The sequence below is a fragment of the Notolabrus celidotus genome, chromosome 12, assembly GCF_009762535.1.
Source record: "Notolabrus celidotus isolate fNotCel1 chromosome 12, fNotCel1.pri, whole genome shotgun sequence".
Taxonomy (NCBI): Eukaryota; Metazoa; Chordata; class Actinopteri; order Labriformes; family Labridae; genus Notolabrus; species Notolabrus celidotus.
The window spans coordinates 30174044-30195013 of record NC_048283.1 but is presented as its reverse complement, the minus strand read 5'-3'; the positions used below and the strand labels follow the sequence as shown (position 1 = coordinate 30195013).

Here is a 20970-nt window from a genome sequence, read left to right as displayed (position 1 = left end):
TTTTATCACCCCTTCCTCTCCTTCTATTTCTATTGGGTCAGCAGAGCAGCAGTTCACTAGTCAGCATCATTATCGTCCAATCAGCTCTCCTCCCAACAAGAAACTGTCAAGCCAGCACTAAAACTAGCCGGGCAATTAACACTATCTCCTCTCCTCTCCTCTCCTCTCCTCTCCTCTCCTCTCCTCTCCTCTCCTCTCCTCTCCTCTCCTCTCCTCTCCTCTCCTCTCCTCTCCTCTCCTCTCCTCTCCTCTCCTCTCCTCTCCTCCTTTTGCTCGTCTTTTTACTACTTTCTTCCTTTCTAGTCTCATCAGGTTCATGATTTCCCCACTCCTTCCTTCCTTCTTTCCTTGTTGCCATTTTTACCTTCTCTCCTCTCCTCCTTTTTGGGCTCCTCTTCTATCCTCCCCTCTCTTTTTTCTCCCATCCCTTTTGTGGTTCACTCCAGATCAGTGTGGCGATGGCAAGAAAGAAGAGAGAGGGAGAGAAGAGGAGAAGGGAGGAAGTGTGTATAATTGGCTTTTTTAAGGTGTGACAGAGAGAGGAGGGGAAAGGCAGTGAGTGTGAGTGTGAGTGTGAGTGTGAGTGTGAGTGTGAGTGAGAGTGTGAGTGTGTGCGTGTGCGTGTGTGTGTGTGTGAGTGTGAGTGTGTGTGAGTGTACGCGAGTGTGTGTGTGTGTGAGTGTGTGCGAGTGTGTGTGTGTTTGCAGTCAATGAAGTAGACAGTGAAGAAGAGCAAAATCGTGAGATGTTATTTTGTGCTTGTGTGAATGTATTTTTGCTTATGCTTGTGTGAATGTGTGAGACTGAGAGGAGATGTGTGTATATGGGGGGCTGTGGATGCAGAAGCACCGATGTGTGTTTGTGTGTGTGTGTGTGTGTGTGTGTGTGTGTGTGTGTTAGGGAGAGAGAGAGGAAGAGAGGAGATGAGGTTTATAATTGGGCAGATTTGCCTCCGACTGAGATAATACCCCCTGGGGAATGAAGACAGAGGGAGTAGAGAGAGAGAAAGGCAGAGATAGGGAGAGAGAGCAGAACAACAGAAAGAAGAAAAACGGCTAAAAAAGCACAAGAGAAGAAGAAGGAGGGAAGGGACGATATGAAATGAAAGCAAATTGGAAGGTAAAAAGGGTAGCAGAGAGGAGGTGACAGAGAGGAAGACTAGGATACAGAGAGAGAGAGGAAGAGAGAGCCAATGGTGAGTTCGGGCCGGCGGCTGGGATGGAGGGATGAGATGATGGCAGAGGAAATGTGAAGTTGACATGAGTGACAGGTCGATAGAGGGAGAGATAGAGAGAAGTATGGGGGGTACCTGACTGACTGACTGACTTGATGGAGATGAAGAGAGACTTCATAAACAAACTTATTTTTATTACACATGATAGTGGATGGCTCAGTTTTAATTTGTGAACATGTAGCAGGATAATGTCATGGTTGTAATCTGATTATATAAGGATGTGAAGCCTGGAGCTTCTCTAATGAGAATGAATTTGAGACTCATTTTGTTGGCACACTGACAAGCAAACTGTGTAATTTGATAAGAATACGGACACATCTACAGTCATGGCCAAAAGTTTTGAGAATGACACAAATATTACATTTTCACAAAGTCTGCTGCTTCAAGGTTTTAAGGTGTTTTTGTCAGATGTTTCTATGGTATAATGAAATACAATTAGAAGCATTTCATAAGTATCAAAAGCTTTTATTGAGAATTACACAGAATTCATGCAATAAGTCAATATTTGCAGTGTTGACCCTTCTTTTTCAAGACCTCTGCAGTTCTCCCTGGCATGCTGTCAATCAACTTCTGGACCAAATCCTGACTGATGGCAGTCCATTCTTGCATAATCAATGCTTGGAGTTTGTCAGAATTTGTGGGTTTTTGATTGTCCACCCGCCTCTTGAGGATTGACCACAAGTTCTCAATGGGATTAAGATCTGGGGAGTTTCCTGGCCAAGGGCCCAAAATCTTAATGTTTTGTTCCCCGAGCCATTTTGTTATGACTTTTGCTTTATGGCAAGGTGCTCCATCATGCTGGAAAAGGCATTCTTCATCACCAAACTGCCCTTGGATGGTTGGGAGAAGTTGCTCTCGGAGGACGTTCTGGTACCATTCTTTATTCATGGCTGTGTTTTTAGGCAAGATTGTGAGAGAGCCCACTCCCTTGACCGAAAAGCAACCCCACACATGAATGGTCTCAGGATGCTTCACTGTTGGCAAGAGACAGGACTGATGGTAGAGCTCACCTCGTCTTCTCCGAACAAGCCTTCCTCCAGATGCCCCAAACAATCGGAAAGGGGATTCATCAGAGAAAATGACTTTACCCCAGTCCTCAGCAGTCCAGTCCCTGTACCTTCTGCAGAATATCAGTCTGTCCCTGATGTTTTTACTGGAGAGAAGTGGCTTCTTTGCTGCCCTCCTTGACACCAGGCCTTCCTCCAAAAGTCTTCGCCTCACTGTGCGTGCAGATGCACTCACACCTGCCTGCTGCCATTCCTGAGAAAGCTCTGCACTGGTGGTGGCCCGACCCCCCAGCTGTAACACCTTCAGGAGACGGTCCTGGTGCTTGCTGGACTTTCTTGGGCGCCCTGGAGCCTGTTTGGCAACAATTGAACCTTTCTCCTTGAAGTTCTTGATAATTCGATAGACGGTTGACTGAGGTGCAATCTTACTCGCTGCTATAAACTTCCCTGTTAGGCCCTTTTTGTGCAATGCAATGATGGCTGCACGTGTTTCCTTGCAGGTAACCATGGCTAACAGATGAGGAACAATGGTGTCATGCACCATCTTCCTTTTAAAGTGTCCAGTCACTCAATCATGACAGATTGATCGCCAGCCTTGTCCTCATCAACACCCACACCTGTGTTAATGTGTGTGACACCTGTGTGTCATTGAAATGATGTTAGCTGGTCCTTTTGTGGCAGGGCTGAAATGCAGTGGAAATGTGTTTTTGGTGATAAAGTTCATTTTCAAGGCAAAGAGGGACTTTGCAATTAATTGCAGTTGAGCTGATCACTCCTCATAACATTCTGGAGTATATGCAAATTGCCATTATAAAAACTGAAACAGCAGACTTTGTGAAAATTAATAGTTGTGTCATTCTCAAAACTTTTGGCCATGACTGTAGAGCATGCAGAGCAGCCAAAGTTCCCACAACAATTCCTAAGAGTTTGCAGCCTGAGCAGCTCCTGAGTACAGTCTTAGGCTGACAGACTGACAAGGTGTCAGTTCATTTCAGCTTCTTAAACTTCATTAGTTTAAGAAGACTTCAGGGAATCCAAATGTCTTCAGCATCTTTGAGGGTCATTGAGGTTTCTCTGGGTTTGATCCTCCACCAATCCTTGTTATTTCTCTTGACCCTCTGTGAGAAGCTCAGAGGGACCTTTTAGGTAATTGCCTCTGTGCCCGTGTTATCTACTTACTGTGTAGCTTGCATCCTTAAATTGCCATTTGAAATTAGGTTCAGGCTGAAGTCTATCTCCCCAAATATTGTCTAAAAAACTCTTAATGTTTTTTTCACATTTGGTCCATATGTGTCCAATCAATAAATATGCCCTCTAGCATAATTTATACCACAAAGCTCCTTCTTCCATATTAATATTAACATATTAGCAAGCACCCAAGAGGTCACTGGATTTACAACTTTACATAATGCCAATCAATAACACCCTTTCGACAGTAAATGTAAGATGTACTGCAGTGTGTCTTGAGTTCTCTCTGCTGATACTAATGCAGTTTACATCTTCATCTCTAATACTAGTGAGAAGTTATTCATTGAGATGAAGATTTATAGTATAAAGGTATTCTGTTTTACAAAGAACAACATCCTGCTGAATAAGTAATCATGATGCAGCATATATAGTCATATATTTAAGTTTGTATGATGATAAGGTGCCTACATGTCTCAGAATGCATCTTGTGTAAGCAGTCACAGCACAGCCCTTGCATGTCTTCAGTTATATTTAGCTTGAATAAACACTTTTGAATATGCAAGTCAGCATATAAAAACAACTTGAAAATGCGTGCTTGTCTATAACATCCTCTGCTCTCAGACTTTGTGAAGCCATGTTTTGCTATTGCCACAATGAACAGAGAACATCGCAAACATCTTTAAGCGTTTTATATTACTTTTGGTAACACTTTGCTGTTAACACGGCAGCTGTTCCCCTGTAGATTTAGTCATACTTTAACTAGAAAAATGCACATATGCTTCAAGCTGAGTTCTCTACAGAATATGATGATTGCCACTGTCAACCACAGGGTAGAACCAAAAACTTCTGGGATGTACCAGGTAGAAGCCTGGAGGATGAACAAGACCTCTGCTTTTAGTCATTCTGAAGTACATTAAGCACACACTTAGTTTGATCATAATTCCTTCTGTCCTTGATGAAAACCTATACAGATACAGCACAATGTATTGATGAAAGTCTTATTGTTAGAACATTGTGCAACCTTTAATTGAACTCTTTCTTCATGAATAACACATTGATCATGTATTTAGTTCAGTGAACTGTTTTTGTCCTCTGACTTCTTTCCTACTTTGTTCAGACAGTAATCCTCTGAGCCACCTTTCCTGTTGAATCCCCATCGTACTCATTTTGCATGGTTATAAATAGATAATACTGCAAAGCATTGTACAGTGTCTATTTTTAACCTAAAGTCTAAACTCCAAAATAGGACTGGACACAATAGTTTCACTCCATATTTATTCAGCCAGTCTTAAAATGAGCATCTAACTTCAGTTTAAACTAAGAATTTATATAATTGGCTTACTAGCATTAGCTGAATGAAGTTGCTTGAAGTTATGAAGATCATATAGACATGGAATACTGCAAGGAAGGAATCTTACCATGACAAGAATGGATCACACTGCACACACAATGTTTGGGTTTTGTTTCCAATAGTCATAGTTATAATAATCAAGCTGCAACATAAGCAATGGATATATAACTGCAGTGCTTACAATATGGGGTCCTGCTTTATGCATGTATTTGTAATGACTAGAGTAAGAGTTACTTATGTTAACACCTAAAGTTACTGTTGAGTGTTTTTCACACATCATTTAAAAATGTTGAGCTCAGTGTGTTCCTACCATGTCACTGTTTCCTGCACAGGACAGAACATTGGATAAAAGTATCCAGGCTTAAAAAGGCTTAAAAGCTTTCCACAACTATTTTGCAGTCAGTGTTTGTTCTGCATGATCAAAAAAGTGTGTTTCTGAGCATGCAGAAAGGTTCTGTGCAATATTTATTGTAAAAAAAATCTGAAATTGAGTTGGGAAATATTCAGTGGTCAGATGGGGATTCAGTCAGAATAAAGGAGAATAAACGGCCTCAGAAACCTTTATGATTGTGGTGGAAAATGGCCTTCTATCTAAAAGGCGAACCCTTCTTTGCCGGTATTATTGCAGTCATCACAGCCTTCTGTGGTGCTGATGTGGAACTTGATTTGATTTAACTTTTTGGTCTAAGAGCCTTGTTTTGTTTTGTCATTGAGCTTGTATCAGCAACTTTATTTTTTCCCCCTATCTTAGTGAAATTTTGAGAAATGTAAAACAACTTAAATAGAACCAGAATGGGCGCAAGTTGTCAAATCTATAAGCAACATCAGAGACTTGGTTTGTTTATGTCACTGTGACCCTACTACTGTTTTTTTGTGTGTTTACCATGACTCACCAAGTATGTACTAATTTTCCTATCTTGGTCTGTTATCAGGTGTTTTGTATGGGTAGACCAGCTGGTCTAATCTAAATGCATTGACACCATGATAACATCAAAACTTTTTTATGTGGACAGGTGGTCAGTAGAGCCAAAGATTACTGCCAGTGTGTGACTAAAATAAAAAATGCTGGTGTATTTGCAAATACTTTTGGAAATGCTCAAGTTATCTTTCCAGTTTTTGGCCCAAACCTTTTTCTTGGCCCGGTTGACAGTGTGTTTCTAAATAGATATTTTCTCTCCTCTGTCTCCAAATTCAAGTCAATGAATAGTTTGAGAATCACAGAAGAACTTTGCTGTTACTTTAGTTTTTGCTGTTTCTGTTCCCTGTGGTCTGGTCATGTTACCTTCCATGCACACTCATGACAAAAACACACCATAGTTTCTTCACAGTGGTATTTATGTTTTATGTCGACATATGTTAATGTATTTACGTGAATGAAGACAACAGGTACACTGAATACTGTTTGGGCTGTCTATTTATGATCCTAATGTGATTAGTTGCTTCGGATTCAATAAACAGGTACAGTCTTTTATACTGGATTAATAATCCTGTTATTGAAACGAGACTAAAACAAAAAAGTTTGGGAAATGTATTTCAAACTTTCTTTTCTGTGTGTTTTGTTTCACATGGCCGTGTATTGGGGAAGTTATTCCGAGCAGATAACCACAGAATAATGATATTAACATATACATGAGCCTCTATCTAGAGCAGAGCGTTCATCTGAGCTGGACCACATTGTCGGATCGCATTAACAGCAGAGGAGGCCTTTTTTTGACTCAACGGTCCAAAGCAGAACGATCTATTTATTTAATTATGAGGCAGCTTGACAAAGTAACAGTACATCTCTCTGACAGCAGGCTAACTTTAACGGCTTTCTAATGTCTGCAGTGTTTCACTCTCACTTACAAAAATAAACACTCTCACACCTTCTACATTCTAAATAAAGATCTGTTGGAACAGAAAATAACACTGTGTGTATTTTCCCCAGTGAGGACTAATTTAATTCATTTGTTATTTAACTGTTGCCTTATACAGAAATGGAAGTACAACTTTAGACTTACTGATAGGCACAACGTACATTTATAAGATACTAAGGTCGTATCAGGGCAGAATTCATCTGGTCTTCACTTACAGAGATGTGATGTTAGAGCCTAAGGGACTGAAACCTACCAATGCAAAATGCACCCACGGAGCTGCAAAATGCAGAATATCCTCTGTGTCATGTTAAATTTAACAAGCAAAGGAACACGGTTTTGCACTTTAGTAGGGGCTTTTTATTCATGGCTTTGCAGGGGTTAGCAGCTTTACAACTTGTTCTACATGGGCGGTTTTCTGGGGAGCAATAAAAGGAGGTGTGAGGAAAGTGAAACAGATATGAGAGCAGAACTGAATGTGTTTTCAGATGAGCATCTAAATTGAGTTATAATCTATTGTTACTGTTTGTGTTACCACTCTGTGGACTTGGCTGTGTTGATACTATCTGATTGTCACAGATTAATTCAACCCCACAGCTTCAAAGTCTGTTTTAATCGTCAAATGTCAAATTCAGCTATTTTTCTCTCTGCGGGGCAAATTGGTGACAATGAAATGCTAATCGACTTAGGAGGAAGAGTGTCCCTCATCCTCCGCAGAGGCTATTGATCCAGTGTGGAGTCCAGCCAGAGCCTGCAGCCACAGACATTAACTCAAGTTGGCTCAGGTGTTTTATACCTCTGACATACACAAACCTGAGAGAGCGAGAGAGAAGTATTTGGTAGTTAAGAATCTAGAAGTTTGTATTTTAGATGGTTAAAACACAGTTTACTGTGTGAGCTTTATCAGTGAGTTAATTTACTAAAGAGCAGACTGATATTTTGATAACTCTCTGTCTTTGGAATTATGTAACAAAGCCAGTTCAGGGGTCAAATACTTTCCAACAGGATGTGAATTTTGTAAACATGATCATGATGTTACCTGTAAGATTGAATGCACCTGGTTTTTATAAAATGCAACAAGAATCCAAAAAAATATACTGAGTTCATCTGTTGTTCCTTCTGTGTGCAGGTCTAATAGAGGTGGTGGTGAGCACCCTCTCAGAAGCTGCTCAAGTCCACCTGGATGGAGCGGGGCATGCTGGGAGGAAGGTCAGTCATCTTGTGTTACAGGCCCTACTGGAACTGCTTCACACCATCCTAAAACAGATGTCTGCTGTTATCCGCTCTGCACTGCAGGTATGAAAGCTCAAACACAGCTAATGAGAACAAGAAGAACACCACACTTTCTCTCACATTTGTAACATTTGAAAAAGATTTGAAAAGTAAATAAGTAACTGCAGCATCTGTGTAAGTTCCTCTCCGCTGTAACGTTTATGTTTTCATTTTCTCTTCACTCAGTCAGTCCTGTAACGCTGCATTCAAAGCCTCTACCATGTTGCAGTTGGTGCTTTGTGTCTGTTTTCTTTAATTTGGTTGACGTCACTTTCACTCGGCTCCTTTTGTGTTTTAACATCCCTTGCCATTTTCAGTGCAGTTTATCACCTCTTGTCTTCTTTTCAATGCAGGTGACCAGTCTGCCATAAACCATAAATCTTAAGTTTTGTGCTCTCTAAATAAACATAGAGTATTAGAGAGTAGTATTATTTGAAATATTCTTCATGCTGTCACTGATGCTGTCAGTTTGCTATTATCAACAGGAAGAGGTGAAATAACAAACTTTATAAAAGTGCTTTCCACAGATTGATTTGAAATCAATCATTCAATCAATCAATCAATCAATCAATCAATCATTCAATCAATCAATCTTTATTTGTATAGCGCCAAATCACAACAAACGTTATCTCAAGACACTTTCACAAACAGAGCAGGTCTAGACTACTCTATGTTAAATTATGACCAGAGACCCAACACCAAGGCAGGGTAAGACTCAGTCTTATCTCTTCCTAATCCACCATGAGCATTGCATCTCGCAGTATTTAGCTAGTTACAGGGACAAGGAAAAACTTCCTTTAACAGGCAGAAACCTCGAGCAGAACCAGACTCATGTTAGACAGCCATCATGCCTCCACCGAGTTGGGGAGTTGATATGACATGTGTGATCTAGTTATCCCTGGTATTGCTCTAGCTATTCAGAGTTAATATCTTAGTTAAGAGGTTTTGACCAATCAGAATCAAGTATTTAATAAACCTGGGTTATTGGTCAGAAAGCTGGGTCATGAAACCAACTAACAAAGCACCTCAATGGCCAGAAATGATCAATATTTGCCATCTGCAAGTCCCCCACAATAATATGATTACAAGTTTAAAACTTAATAATTATGGCTTCTTACTTCTCATATAATACTTATTATTCTCTGCACTATGACAGTCACAATGCTCCAACTCGTATTTATTTATGTGTTTGTTTGAAACGGTTGTTGGCCATGTGTTGGTTGTTTTGCTGTATCATGATCCATAGGTCCTTATAGGCTGCAGCATTTCACACATTGATTCACAACTATTTACCAGTTCCATCTTGGTTGAGCACAGATTCGCAAAGTCAACTCACTCCCAATGTTGCCCTTGTATCATGTCCCTTAAGGCATGTGTGCATGTGTGTGTATACGTGTGTGTGTGTGTGCTTGTGAATGTGTCTGTGGGTTTCCATTGATGTGTGCAGTGGAAGCTAGCAGGTTTAAGCAACTGCAATATTGAAGTTGTGGACTCAGGAGAAAGCGGATGAGGTCCTGAATCCATGGGACACACACATACACACACACACACACACACACACACACACACACACACACACACACACACACACACACACACACACATACTTACAGGCATACACAGAGGGGCCTGTCTGGCTATGTCCCTGCGGCCTCATTATCACCACTGGCTTTGTCCTCAGCTTGCCTCCTTACACGCACACACACACACACACACACACACACACACACACACACACACACACACACACACACTGACATACGCTCACATATACACATACACACCAGCCCCCATCTCCCCATAGTGTGCACCCCAGCCCAACGCATACATATTAATGCCTGGACAGGGGGTTGGGGGGAGTAAAGGGGAGGCAGGGTTGAAGACTTGGTGGAAAAGAGAAGGACAGACGAGAGTGAGGGAAGGATGGAGAGATAGAAAGAGAGACAGAGATGGAAAGGGAGCAGGCAGAATGTGCAGCGGAAATCAATTCTGCGAGAAATGCAAAGCTCATTAAAAAGAAAAACTTCAGCCCAAACCAAATTCATTTGGGTAATAAGGTCTGATAAGGACGGAGGACGTGACTAGAGCGTTCTCCCCAAACTATTACTCTGTTGGTCAAGGGAGAGAGAGTCCGAGATTATATATATCCTGTAGAAGAAAAAAGGGAGAGGAGAGAGAGAGAGCAAAACAGAGAAGAAGTGACTTTGGATGAGAGGGACAAAAAATATGTCAGTATTAATCACATAATTGCAGCACTAATTGGCCTGAAGTTCTACTGTAGGCATGAGCTGTACTAAAATAAGCCAAAGTGAGGGACAGAGGTGCTAATGAGAACGCATATTAACGAGTTTAAGTTAAAAATGACTGAATATGAATATTAAAAAATCTGCGGAAACTGTGCGCTACTGAAAACATGTTGTTTTAAAGAAGAGTTCAAATAACATCACGTATGCAGAGAAACCAGTTCCTCTCCAAGTCCATCCATCAGTGTGTCTCCCTGTCTGACAGAATCTGTCCTGGCAGGTCTCTGGATCCATCATTATTGACTGTCAAATATCTATAAATGATTTAACATCTGTGTGTGTGTGTGTGTGTGTGTGTGTGTGTGTGTGTGTGTGTGTGTGTGTGTGTGTGTGTGTGTGTGTGTGTGTGTGTGTGTGTGTGTGTGTGTGTGTGTGTGTGTGTGTGTGTGTGTGTGTGTGTGTGTATATGTGTGTGTGTGCTCGTGTGTGTGTGTGTGTGTATAGAGCCAGAGGCTATCTTGTCCAGCAGTGGAGATGGAGGCAGCAGAGAAGCTGCTCCTAGAAAACCGACCCCTGAGCCAACTCAGCACACTCCTCATTCACATGGTGAGACTAATACTCACAGGGCCTCAGTGTGTGTGTGTATGTGTGTGTGGTAGTGGTAAATGCCTTGAATGCATACATAAATATTTTCTGTTGCCCTTGCATGCATGTTTGTGTACTGTATGTCTAAATTTATGCCTGATACTGCCAGACAAACCATGTGTGTATGCTTATTTATGCGACGCAGTGTGTGTGTTTGTGTGTGAGAGTGAGGGAGAGAGAGAGGGGGACTGTATACTTATGAGAGGTTATGTGTTCCGTTATTGTTTTTACCAGGAATAAGTTTGCAAGCATTACTGAAATAAAACTTTTACCAGCAGGCAGAAGATAGTGGAGGAATACAAGACAACTGTAACAAGACTACTGAAAGATGTCTGGGTATAATTGAAACTTACTGCTTCTGCAGCACTTTTCAGCACGAGCTAATGTTCACCAATCCTGTAAATCAGAGTAATTTTGACAAGCTGAAGAAAACAGTTAAGACCATATTTGGATTCACCTTTTCCCATCAGGACTAAAAAGGAAAACTTACAAAAGCTTGCTCTCATGTCTGTCTGCACCGTAAACAGCAACACCACTAAGCAAGTTTATCCAATTAGATACACACTCCCAAAAAAGTTCATATTTGTCTATTATGCTAATTAAGTTAATCAGACAGCCCCAAAGTAAACTACTCGCAATGATTAAAATGCACTTTGACACTGTGTCCTCTGATTTCTTATTTCATTCCCTGTAAACACACTGACTCTGCTACATGTTATGTAGAGTAATGTAAGAATGTTATGTAAAAGCAGCATGCTACTTGGAAAGTGCTTGTCTGTTTCACTGCAGATGATTATTCTGGTTTTCTGGGGTAATTTTACTAAGGTCATTACAAATATTAATCCCACAAATCTGCAGAAAAGGCTCTTATATCTGCAAGTGCCAGCACAGAAAGTGGTGCAGCCTGACCAACAGGAAGATAAATCTGGGTACATTGTTGGCTTTTCTGCACAGAGAAATGTGGAAATGTTTTTGCAACTGTCATATTAGTAATAATAATAATAATAACAAGTCTACAGAGGGTTGAATAATCACCAAAATCTGAAAATATGATGACTTTGTTTTTTCTCATAAAAATATTCTTTAACAATAACTTCTCTCTGCATTTAGAATCACTCATTGATGATTGAAATACTTCTCAAACAGGGATAAAATCTAGTCAGATTGCATGATAGATAGTGGTCTTTTTTTTGCAATATGCAGCTTTCATATACATTAGAAAATATCACAATTTAAAATATTTCAAACAAAACTGATTTGAATGAAAACCAAGAAAGAAGATGGTTTTGATTTTAAAGGAGTCGTATCGAGGGGAGAGGATGTAATGAGATTTTACAGCAAGGGAAGACTGGAGGGAAAAGATGTGGAGAATCATGCCAAGAGTGATGGTGCTGTGAGGCATCATGGGAAGTTGAGGGCATAAAGGAGGGGGGTTAGGAAAGTAGGAGGAGTAGAAGAGGAGGTCTCAAGGGACACAATAGAGGTTTTTACTTATACTTGACACATTGAGTGTTGAGTGGGCGTCTGTGTGTGGTTGTGTATGAGAGGGTTAAAGGGGCAGCTGACACACCCCCAGCCTCAAGGCAGCCCCTTTGCCCCATGGGAGATTAGTGCGATAGAGACAGCAGAAGTGTTAATATGATTCCTGAATGTATTAAAACTGTCAAACTGGCTTCTGTAAAAATACTACAGCTCTGAAGAGTGGTGGGATGATTATTGACACATAGTCAATTACACACCATAATTCACACAATGCAGATAGTTAATGGTTCATTTGGTAAGGAGTGATGTTAATATAGGATACACATAGTGGAGAGAGAACATCAGTCCCATGCAATATCACTTTATATATTCTCCAAAAAAATTTAAAAATCCTAATAAAGTCAATTTAGAAAAACTAAAAAGATATCGATACAACTCGCAGCAACTTTCACAAATATTGGTTGAAATGTTTAATTTTATTCAAATTTCTTGTAGATGTATGATTCAGAACACCAACATATATGTACTAGTACTACTAATTATTTGAATTCATCTTATGTTTTATTGTGTTTTGTGTTTTCATGCTAAATACTGCAAGTTATGCTAGAAGGAGAAATCAGTTTATCTTCATTTTGAGCCCTTGCCTTATGTACCCACAGTAACATGGAGTGAAATATGGTTTGTGCATCTGTGTCATTAGGTTCTTTAATAACTGATTTTCTCTCCTTGAAGCTCTCCACTGAAATCCAGGAGGTTTGGGAGGAGTCTATTCAGTGTCTGTCCCTCCTGGTCCAGCTGTACGGAGGGGAAGGCTACTACTGTCTGTCACCTTCCTGTTTGCAGAGCTTCTCACATGTGTTGCAAACACACATGCACACTGAGACCCCTAAAATCCAACGTACTACACTCAGAATCATCAAACGACTGGTGAGTGTGGTGCACACTCAGGCATGCAGACACAAACAGACCAGCAGCCATGCATTTACAGAGACATTTACACAAACTTCAACATTGGTTGTTTGAAAGACCATCAGATTTCAGTTTGTGTTTTATATGTATGAGTCTTATGAGGTGTATGTATTGATCATATTACAACCCTGATGTGTGCTTCAATATCTCTGGTTGAAGAAACTTTGTCCGGTGTTTTTTGTATTTTTTAGGTTATAATATTAACCCCAAAAATTCAAGACCTGAATACTGAAACTATTGAAATAATAGCAACACCCTCAGTTCAGACACTCGCACACAGCCATGCTGTGCTGCTGTTCTGAAAATAGAGTATAGTTTCTCAAGACTGACAGGGAGGGGGAAAGAGTCTGTATCTGTCATTCTCAGTTCGAGTGTCTGTCCAATTTTGTCTGTTCGTCACATTTTTAGATAATGCGTTGTTCAGGACAAAGATGGCTGACTTGTGAGGGAGCGCACTGCAGTGAAGCAGGCAGAGATTAGTGAGGCTTCCTGAACGCACTAAATGACGTAGCTGCATAGGCAACATGACACAATCTGAAGCAGCTGCAGCTGACATAGCCCAGAAAATCAACCAGGTTTTTGGGGGCATTTCAGGTAGAAATAGAACGGAGCTGTGCTGTAACCTGACAAAGAAGTTTGATTGGCAGCTTACTAACGGGAATTAAAAAAACAATGAGGAAGTTAACCCAACAGCAGAATGAGTATTCACTAGGAGCTCATATTTTAATTGATAAAGCCAGATGTGCATCACTCGGGCAACGCATTGTAATAATTGACTTTACAGCTTAGCTTTAGTGAAGTAATTGTGCAGGGAAGGATTTACACACAGTGATTTTTGAAAACTTAAGACAAGGACTGAATGATACTTCAGTTTTAGAGGTGCAGATACTTACAATGTATATATATATATATATATATATATATATATATATATATATATAAAAAGATGGCATTGTTCCATATTACAGGTTTCATCTAGATCTTTGGAGAACTGTCTAATGATTTGACCACTGCAATAACAGAGAGGCTGGGTTGGAAAAAGCAACATGACCAGTTTAGAAAGTGGTTGATTGAGACCTGGATGAACTACGTAGACTGTGTTTCTAAAGATGGAAGGCAGATGGAAGGTTTGGCCACAGGTTATGAGTAGAGTAGTTTCTGCTCACAGGATACAGGGTCAGCTGTCACCCTGAGATGATACTGTGCCTAAAAGATACCTTATGTGTGTGTATTATTTTTTTACTAATTAGTTCCAGACACCTGAACCACCCACACCAGAACTCTTTCACACAGTCTTACCTCTTCTCTTTCCTGTCTGTCTCTTGTAGCAAAATTGTCCTCTTGTGAAACTCCCTCATTACTCTGTGTGCCAACAGCTATAGTAACATTGAGGTGTATACTCACTGTCCTGTGCACCACCCCAAGCACTACTCACAAAACTGTGTGTGTAGACGCGCGTGTGGGTGTGCGTGCATGCGTGTGTGTGTGTGTGTGTGTGTGTGTGTGTGTGTGTGTGTGTGTGTGTGTGTGTGTGTGTGTGTGTGTGTGGGTGCGTGCGTGCGTGCGTGCGTGCGTGCGTGCGTGCGTGCGTGCGTGCGTGCGTGCGTGCGTGCGTGCGTGCGTGCGTGCGTGCGTGTGTGCTCAGCCTTTTTCATGAAGCTAATGGATGAGTCACTAGACAGCTCAGGGCCGGGAACAGAAATCATTTCTTTGCTCAAAAAACGTACCCATGTGTTCCCTTAGTCATTTTACTCACTACTATCAGACAATAAATTAATCAATCATCTTTATTTATATTGCACCAACTCATAACAAATGTTATCTCAAGTTAAATTATTTACAGACCCATCATCAAGGTAATATACTGTTATAAGCACTTTGCAGCATTTAGCTAGTTACAGTGGCAAAGAAAAACGTCCTTTTAACAGGCAAAAACCTCGAGCACAACAAAACCCATGTTTAACAGACATCTCCTGTTGGGCTTGGAAAGTGAAACAGAGGGAGATTCAGACAGAAAAAGATGGATAGAGATGGAATCAGACAGCAACAGCAACCGCTCATACAGACTTGTGGTCACAGTGACGTAAAGCTGTATGTGTACTATTTGCAGGAACATCAAAAACAGTTCAAGTCAACAGGCAAATTAGCATTTACAATTATGATGACAATAATGAAATTCTTCCCCCCAGGTTAAGAGTCTGGGTGTCATCCTCGACAGCACACTATCATTCCAATCTCACATCAATAATGTCACTCGGTCTGCATATTTCAATCTTCGTAACATCAACCGCCTCCGCCTGTCCCTCACACCATACAGTACTGCCGTTCTCGTTCACACCCTGGTTACTTCATGCATTGATTATTGTAATTCCCTCCTCTTTGGTCTCCCTCTCAAATCCATTCATAAACTCCAACTACTCCAGAACTCTGCTGCTCGTATCATCACCAGAACTCCGTCCATCAATCACATCACTCCCGTCCTTCAGCGGCTTTACTGGTTACCGGTCAAGACTTGCATCAATTTCAAGATTCTGCTCCTCACCTTTAAGGCCCTCCATAACCTCACTCCTCCATACCTCTTTAAACTTCTGCACATCAACACACCCATCCACACTCTCAGGTCTTCTTCTTCCATTCACCTCACTACACCACCGGCCGGGCTAACCACCATGGGGTTCAGAGCCTTCAGCCGGTCTGCCCCTGCCTCTGGAACTCCCTCCCACCAGACATCCATAACATCGACTCTCTTTCCATTTTCAAATCACATCTCAAACAAATCTTTTTAAACTGTCATATTCACTCTGATTACACCTCTTCACTACACTTCATCTTATCTTGTTAATTTTATTTGTATTTATTATTTACACCGTATCATGCCTTGTCCATTTTATCAGCCTAATTTTATATTGTTCTTTTTTAAACTGCCCTGTACAATGACCTTGAGTGCTGAGAAAGGTGCCTTTAAATAAAATGCATTAATAATACAGCTAGGAATGCTAATATCAAATGTAGCAGTTGATATCAAACATTTTTAAGATTAGCCACAGCATTATAGAGTGATGATAAAGATAAGACTGGTATGAATAGGTGCAGCAGTTGGAGTCAAGTAGGTCTACAGCAGCAGGCAATCTGCAGCAATAGATCCAGAAAGATAGATACATTACTTTAGATTATTTAGAGAATGTAATTATTTAAGTCCCTTTAAAGAATGTGGAAAATATCTTCCCTCACCTTCTCCTCTAAAGAAGTCCAACAGAAAAAAAGAACTGTAACAGTGACGTAAAGCTGTTTGCTGCTTCTTCCTGCGTTTTAAGCAGCAAGACATAAGCAATCATTCAGTTGGTATGCAGAAAACAATGTGCACCTTTTCAAAGAGTGTATCAGACACTCATTATCCACAGATCAAAACATTTTCACACATATACCATCACAGAAACAGTGACTCACACACTCTCTCAAACACACTCCTACACACTCAGATAAGTGCCTGCCCTTTAACAAAGGCTTTTTAATTATCTTTCATTGATTTCAGGGCTCTGTTAATCTCAATCAAAGATCCCGCTAATAGCCTGAAAACTGCAAAGGAGGAGAGAGGGCAAATGAATCAAGTCGGAGTTAGTGAAATTTTCAACTTGTCTTTTTTCCACACACACAACTTGGAAAGACTTAAAGGGGAATGCTAATTAGATGAAAAAGATTTGACAGGGAAAAAGCATTTATTCCTTCTCGTAGAGCAGTTTAATAAGAATGTTTGTAAATGTTTCTTTAAACTCTGGAAACATGGAATTTATTGTGATTCTGCTTCCTTAAAGCCCCAGTCACACGCATCAATCTGTAGTGTGAACTGGTCTGGCAGAAATAATGTTTACTTGTATTTTTTAGCATTTTTGCATAGTGTTCAGACACTATTTGTCAAACCTTGATTTGTGAAGGAAAGCAGGTTGTTGATGTCAATGTTCTTCCATATTCCTCCCTTCACTGCATATTAATCCCACTCTTATGTCTGGAAGCTTCGTCTGCTCTCATCCCCGGAGGACACAACGTCTCAGCGCAGAGTCTTCAAAATGTCAGAGGATATTATGTCCAATTATTGTAACCTTTTACATGTTCCAGCCAGAAACACTGAAACTTTTATCCATCATGCATCCATCAATGACAAAAAAGGCCAACTCTGACAAGCTGGACAGTATTACTCTGTTTTTCCGACTCTGATGTAATATTACCCGTCTAGAAAGACAGCAAGACCAGGATAATAAAAAATGTGAGGCCCTCTCCAATAGAGACATTCTTTCTCTATATGTATGTGTGTGGGCCGGTGTGAGAGTCTGAGACCACTAAAAATTTTTCTTATGTTTTCTTTAAGCTTGAAAATAATAAAGAAGTTTGAGAAGTCAAAATCAATTAAAAACAGAAAGCTTTGACAAATGAAAGAAAAAAGAAAACTGACGCACTGCTCAGCTCAAAAGTCCAGAAACATGAGCATCCAAACCTTGGTGCTGAGACGAGGTCAGCAAACAAATGTAGGCAATTTGATGTCCGTCAATTTGACTCCTCGGGTCAGATATATCTGGGTTTAGTTTAATGAGTGGAGTTAATTGAAGCATGAGTTCATTTGACAATCATGTGGATTTGATCTCAGCAGAGTATTGTTACTCCCATTATTCTAAAATCTGACTAATGCAGAAACTAATGCAAAGATAGTCTTCTCTGAGCGTCAGTCACTGTTAGTCATTATTCATGCTTCAGATGGGTGTCTACTAAAGGACAGATATCTATCGTGACAGGAGAGGTCTCTCCAGGATGACAAAGCCTCCCTTCTCAGGGCACAAGATGTAACTGCATGGTTTGATTAGTATGACGTGAATAATTGTTCATCCATGAAGACATACAAATTATATATATCTTGATCAGTGGTCATGTATTTTGGACCTACTTGTATAAACTATAGATATCTTGTCTATTCTTTTGTCTGATCTTTGTAGTTATGAAAATGTATTTTTTTCTGTAAAACTATTATCAGGGTTATTTTTCTATAAGATGTTCGTTTCCATTCCGACAGCTCTGCATGTGTCCTTTAGAAGCAACATGTCTGGATATATCTGTCCCTCCTCTCTGTGCCTCTCCTTCAGCTTTGAGTTAAGTATCCATGAGTCATAGTGATGGTCCGGTATGGATGAGAGGGGATAAATATTAAGGTTGAGGAGAGGATGAAGACGTGGTTAGGTGCTGGGATGTTGAAGGGTCATTAAATAGATGTGGGTGGTTTATATTTGGTCGGCTGGCAGACATAAATGTCTCCTCACCTGGATGTGGAAGGTGGAGTGTGTGTTACAGCCGGACAGTAAGCGAGTGAGGAGAGTGTCTCTGTCTCCTCCTAACCTCATTGTCTAACCACAACAACGCTGTGTCCTTCAAAGACGGGGGCGATGATGTCATCAGAGAACAGAGCACGCACGCTGTCTGAACACTGAACACTAAAAAAAAACATAGTGATATTCTTACTCACACTTAGCGCTCTAGTAGACAAATTATTTATATTATTTGACATACACTACCAGTCAAAAGTTTTGAAATACCTTCTCATTCAAGGGTTTGTATTTATTCTAATTATTTGGAACACTAGATTAATACTAACGACATCAAAACTATGAAAGAACATCTATGGAATTATTTAATGAACAAAACAGTGTTAAACAAAGCAGAATATGTTTTATATTTTAGATTCTGTAAAGTAGCCCCCTTTTTCCTTCATGACAGCTTTGCACACTCTTGGTATTCTCTTGGTATCCGTCTTTCCAGACCCAACTCGGTGGAGGCAGATGTGTGTCTAACATGAGTCTGGTTCTGCTCGAGGTTTCTGCCTGTTAAAAGGAAGTTTTTCCTCGCCACTGTAATTAGCTAAATACTGTGATGTGCAATGCTCATGGTGGATTAAGATGGGGTCAGACTGAGTCTTACCCTGTCTTGGTGTTGGGTCTCTGTTCATAATTTGACATAGAGTGTTCTAGACCTCCTATGTTTGTAAAAGCGTCTTGGGATAACGTTTGTTGTGATTTGGCGCTATACAAATAGAGGTTGATTGATTGATTCTCTCAGTCTGCTTCATGAAGTGGTCTCCTGGAATGGTTTCTAATTAACATAACCCTTGTCAAGAGTTCATTTGTAGAATGACTTGCCTTCTTAATGTGTTTGAGACCATCAGTTGTGTTGTTCAGAGGTAGGGTTAGTACACAATGGATAGCCCTATTAGACTACTGTTGTAATCCAGATTATGACAAAAACCAGATTATTTCATAGTTTTGATGTCTTCAGTATTAATCTACAATGTTGAAAATAATTAAAATAAATAAAAACCATTGAAATCACTTCTGAGTGGTAGTGTATATTATATCAATATATGTATATTATTTTATCCAAGTGACCAAAAATAAAAACAAAGGAAAATTATTTGGAGTTTTCTTACAACTGAGTAAAACCATCCCTAACAAACACACACACACACACACACACACACACACATACATAGAGAGATAGAGGTCTGTGGCCAGGTGTTCCTTCAGGTATTGAGTGAAGATGTCACGGTTTGGTTAGACATGTTGGATCAGGAATAAATGCAGAGGGATGACAAAAGAAGAACAAATGATGATGTAATGAAAACAAGTGAAGTATTACTCTTTAGCTAATGATGTAATCCAGTGTGGTGTGCATGTTTAACAGTGGACTCAGAGCATGACTTCATGGGGTTATAAAACCCTGATCACTGCTAAGGACGAGTAAGGAGGACCAGGATTAAAACCACAGTCTGGACCACTCACTCTTGCACCGCCTGCAGCTGGTACAAAACGCAGCTGCCCGTCTCCTCACTGGCAAACACAAGCGTGACCACATATCTCCTGTCCTAGCTTCACTGCACTGGCTCCTGGTTGCTTTTAGAATAGATTTTAAAATGTTATTGTTTGTCTTTAAAGCTCTTAATGGCCTAGCCCACAAGTACCTGACTGAGCTTCTCCATTACCATGTCCCTGTCAGAACACTGAGATCGTCTAGTCAGTTGTTATTGGTCAACCCCCAAAACGAGGCTTATAACCAAAGGTGAGCGAGCCTTTGTGGCGGCTCCCCTCGGCTCTGGAACAACCTGCCCAGGCAGAGCCGCTCTGCGGGATCAATTGAGGTTTTTAAATCATCTCTAAAGACTCACCTCTTCTCCCTGGCTTTCAATCAAAGTTGAGTGGACATCTGGCAAAATTCTTGAATACATTTTAATGTATTTTATTCTATCTTATTTCATTATATATCTGCACTGTGTTTATGTCTCTTAGTATTGTATATTTGGCATTGTTTGTTTTTTTGTCATTTGTGCTGCTTTTGATCTGTACAGCACTTTGGTCAACTCTGGTTGTTTTAAACGTGCTCTATAAATAAAGTTTGAGTTGAGTTGAGTTGAGTCTGTATAAGATGTTAATTAAAAAGATTCATGTTAAAAAGCACAATGTTACACTGAGAGTTGGTGTGTGTCTGTGTATGTTCGGCTGGATTCTACTGACATTGACAAATGAGTGAGATGTCATAGTTTGTTGTGACACTGACACATACCAGAGACTCTTATAATGTTATTGAGGCACTCTGGAAAGACAAAGATAGTAAAAACTATATTTTTGAGGCACTAATGTGTTATTAAGTTTTGTGTTATTGATGATTGCTGTAAAGAGGTTAGAGCAGCTTGTCC

The 20970-nt window shown here is 40.3% G+C and overlaps 1 protein-coding gene across 3 annotated transcripts in view; it reads left to right on the top strand.

Moving 5' to 3' along the window:
- ulk4 (unc-51 like kinase 4) overlaps positions 1-20970 on the top strand; it is a 91451-nt gene that overhangs the window by 62887 nt on the left and 7594 nt on the right. For all 3 annotated transcript variants that reach the window (XM_034697892.1, XM_034697891.1, XM_034697893.1), the window contains exons 33-35: positions 7763-7929; positions 10653-10754; positions 13008-13202. In XM_034697892.1, the coding sequence (XP_034553783.1) occupies positions 7763-7929; positions 10653-10754; positions 13008-13202 (464 nt within the window). The remainder of the gene's footprint in view (positions 1-7762; positions 7930-10652; positions 10755-13007; positions 13203-20970) is intronic.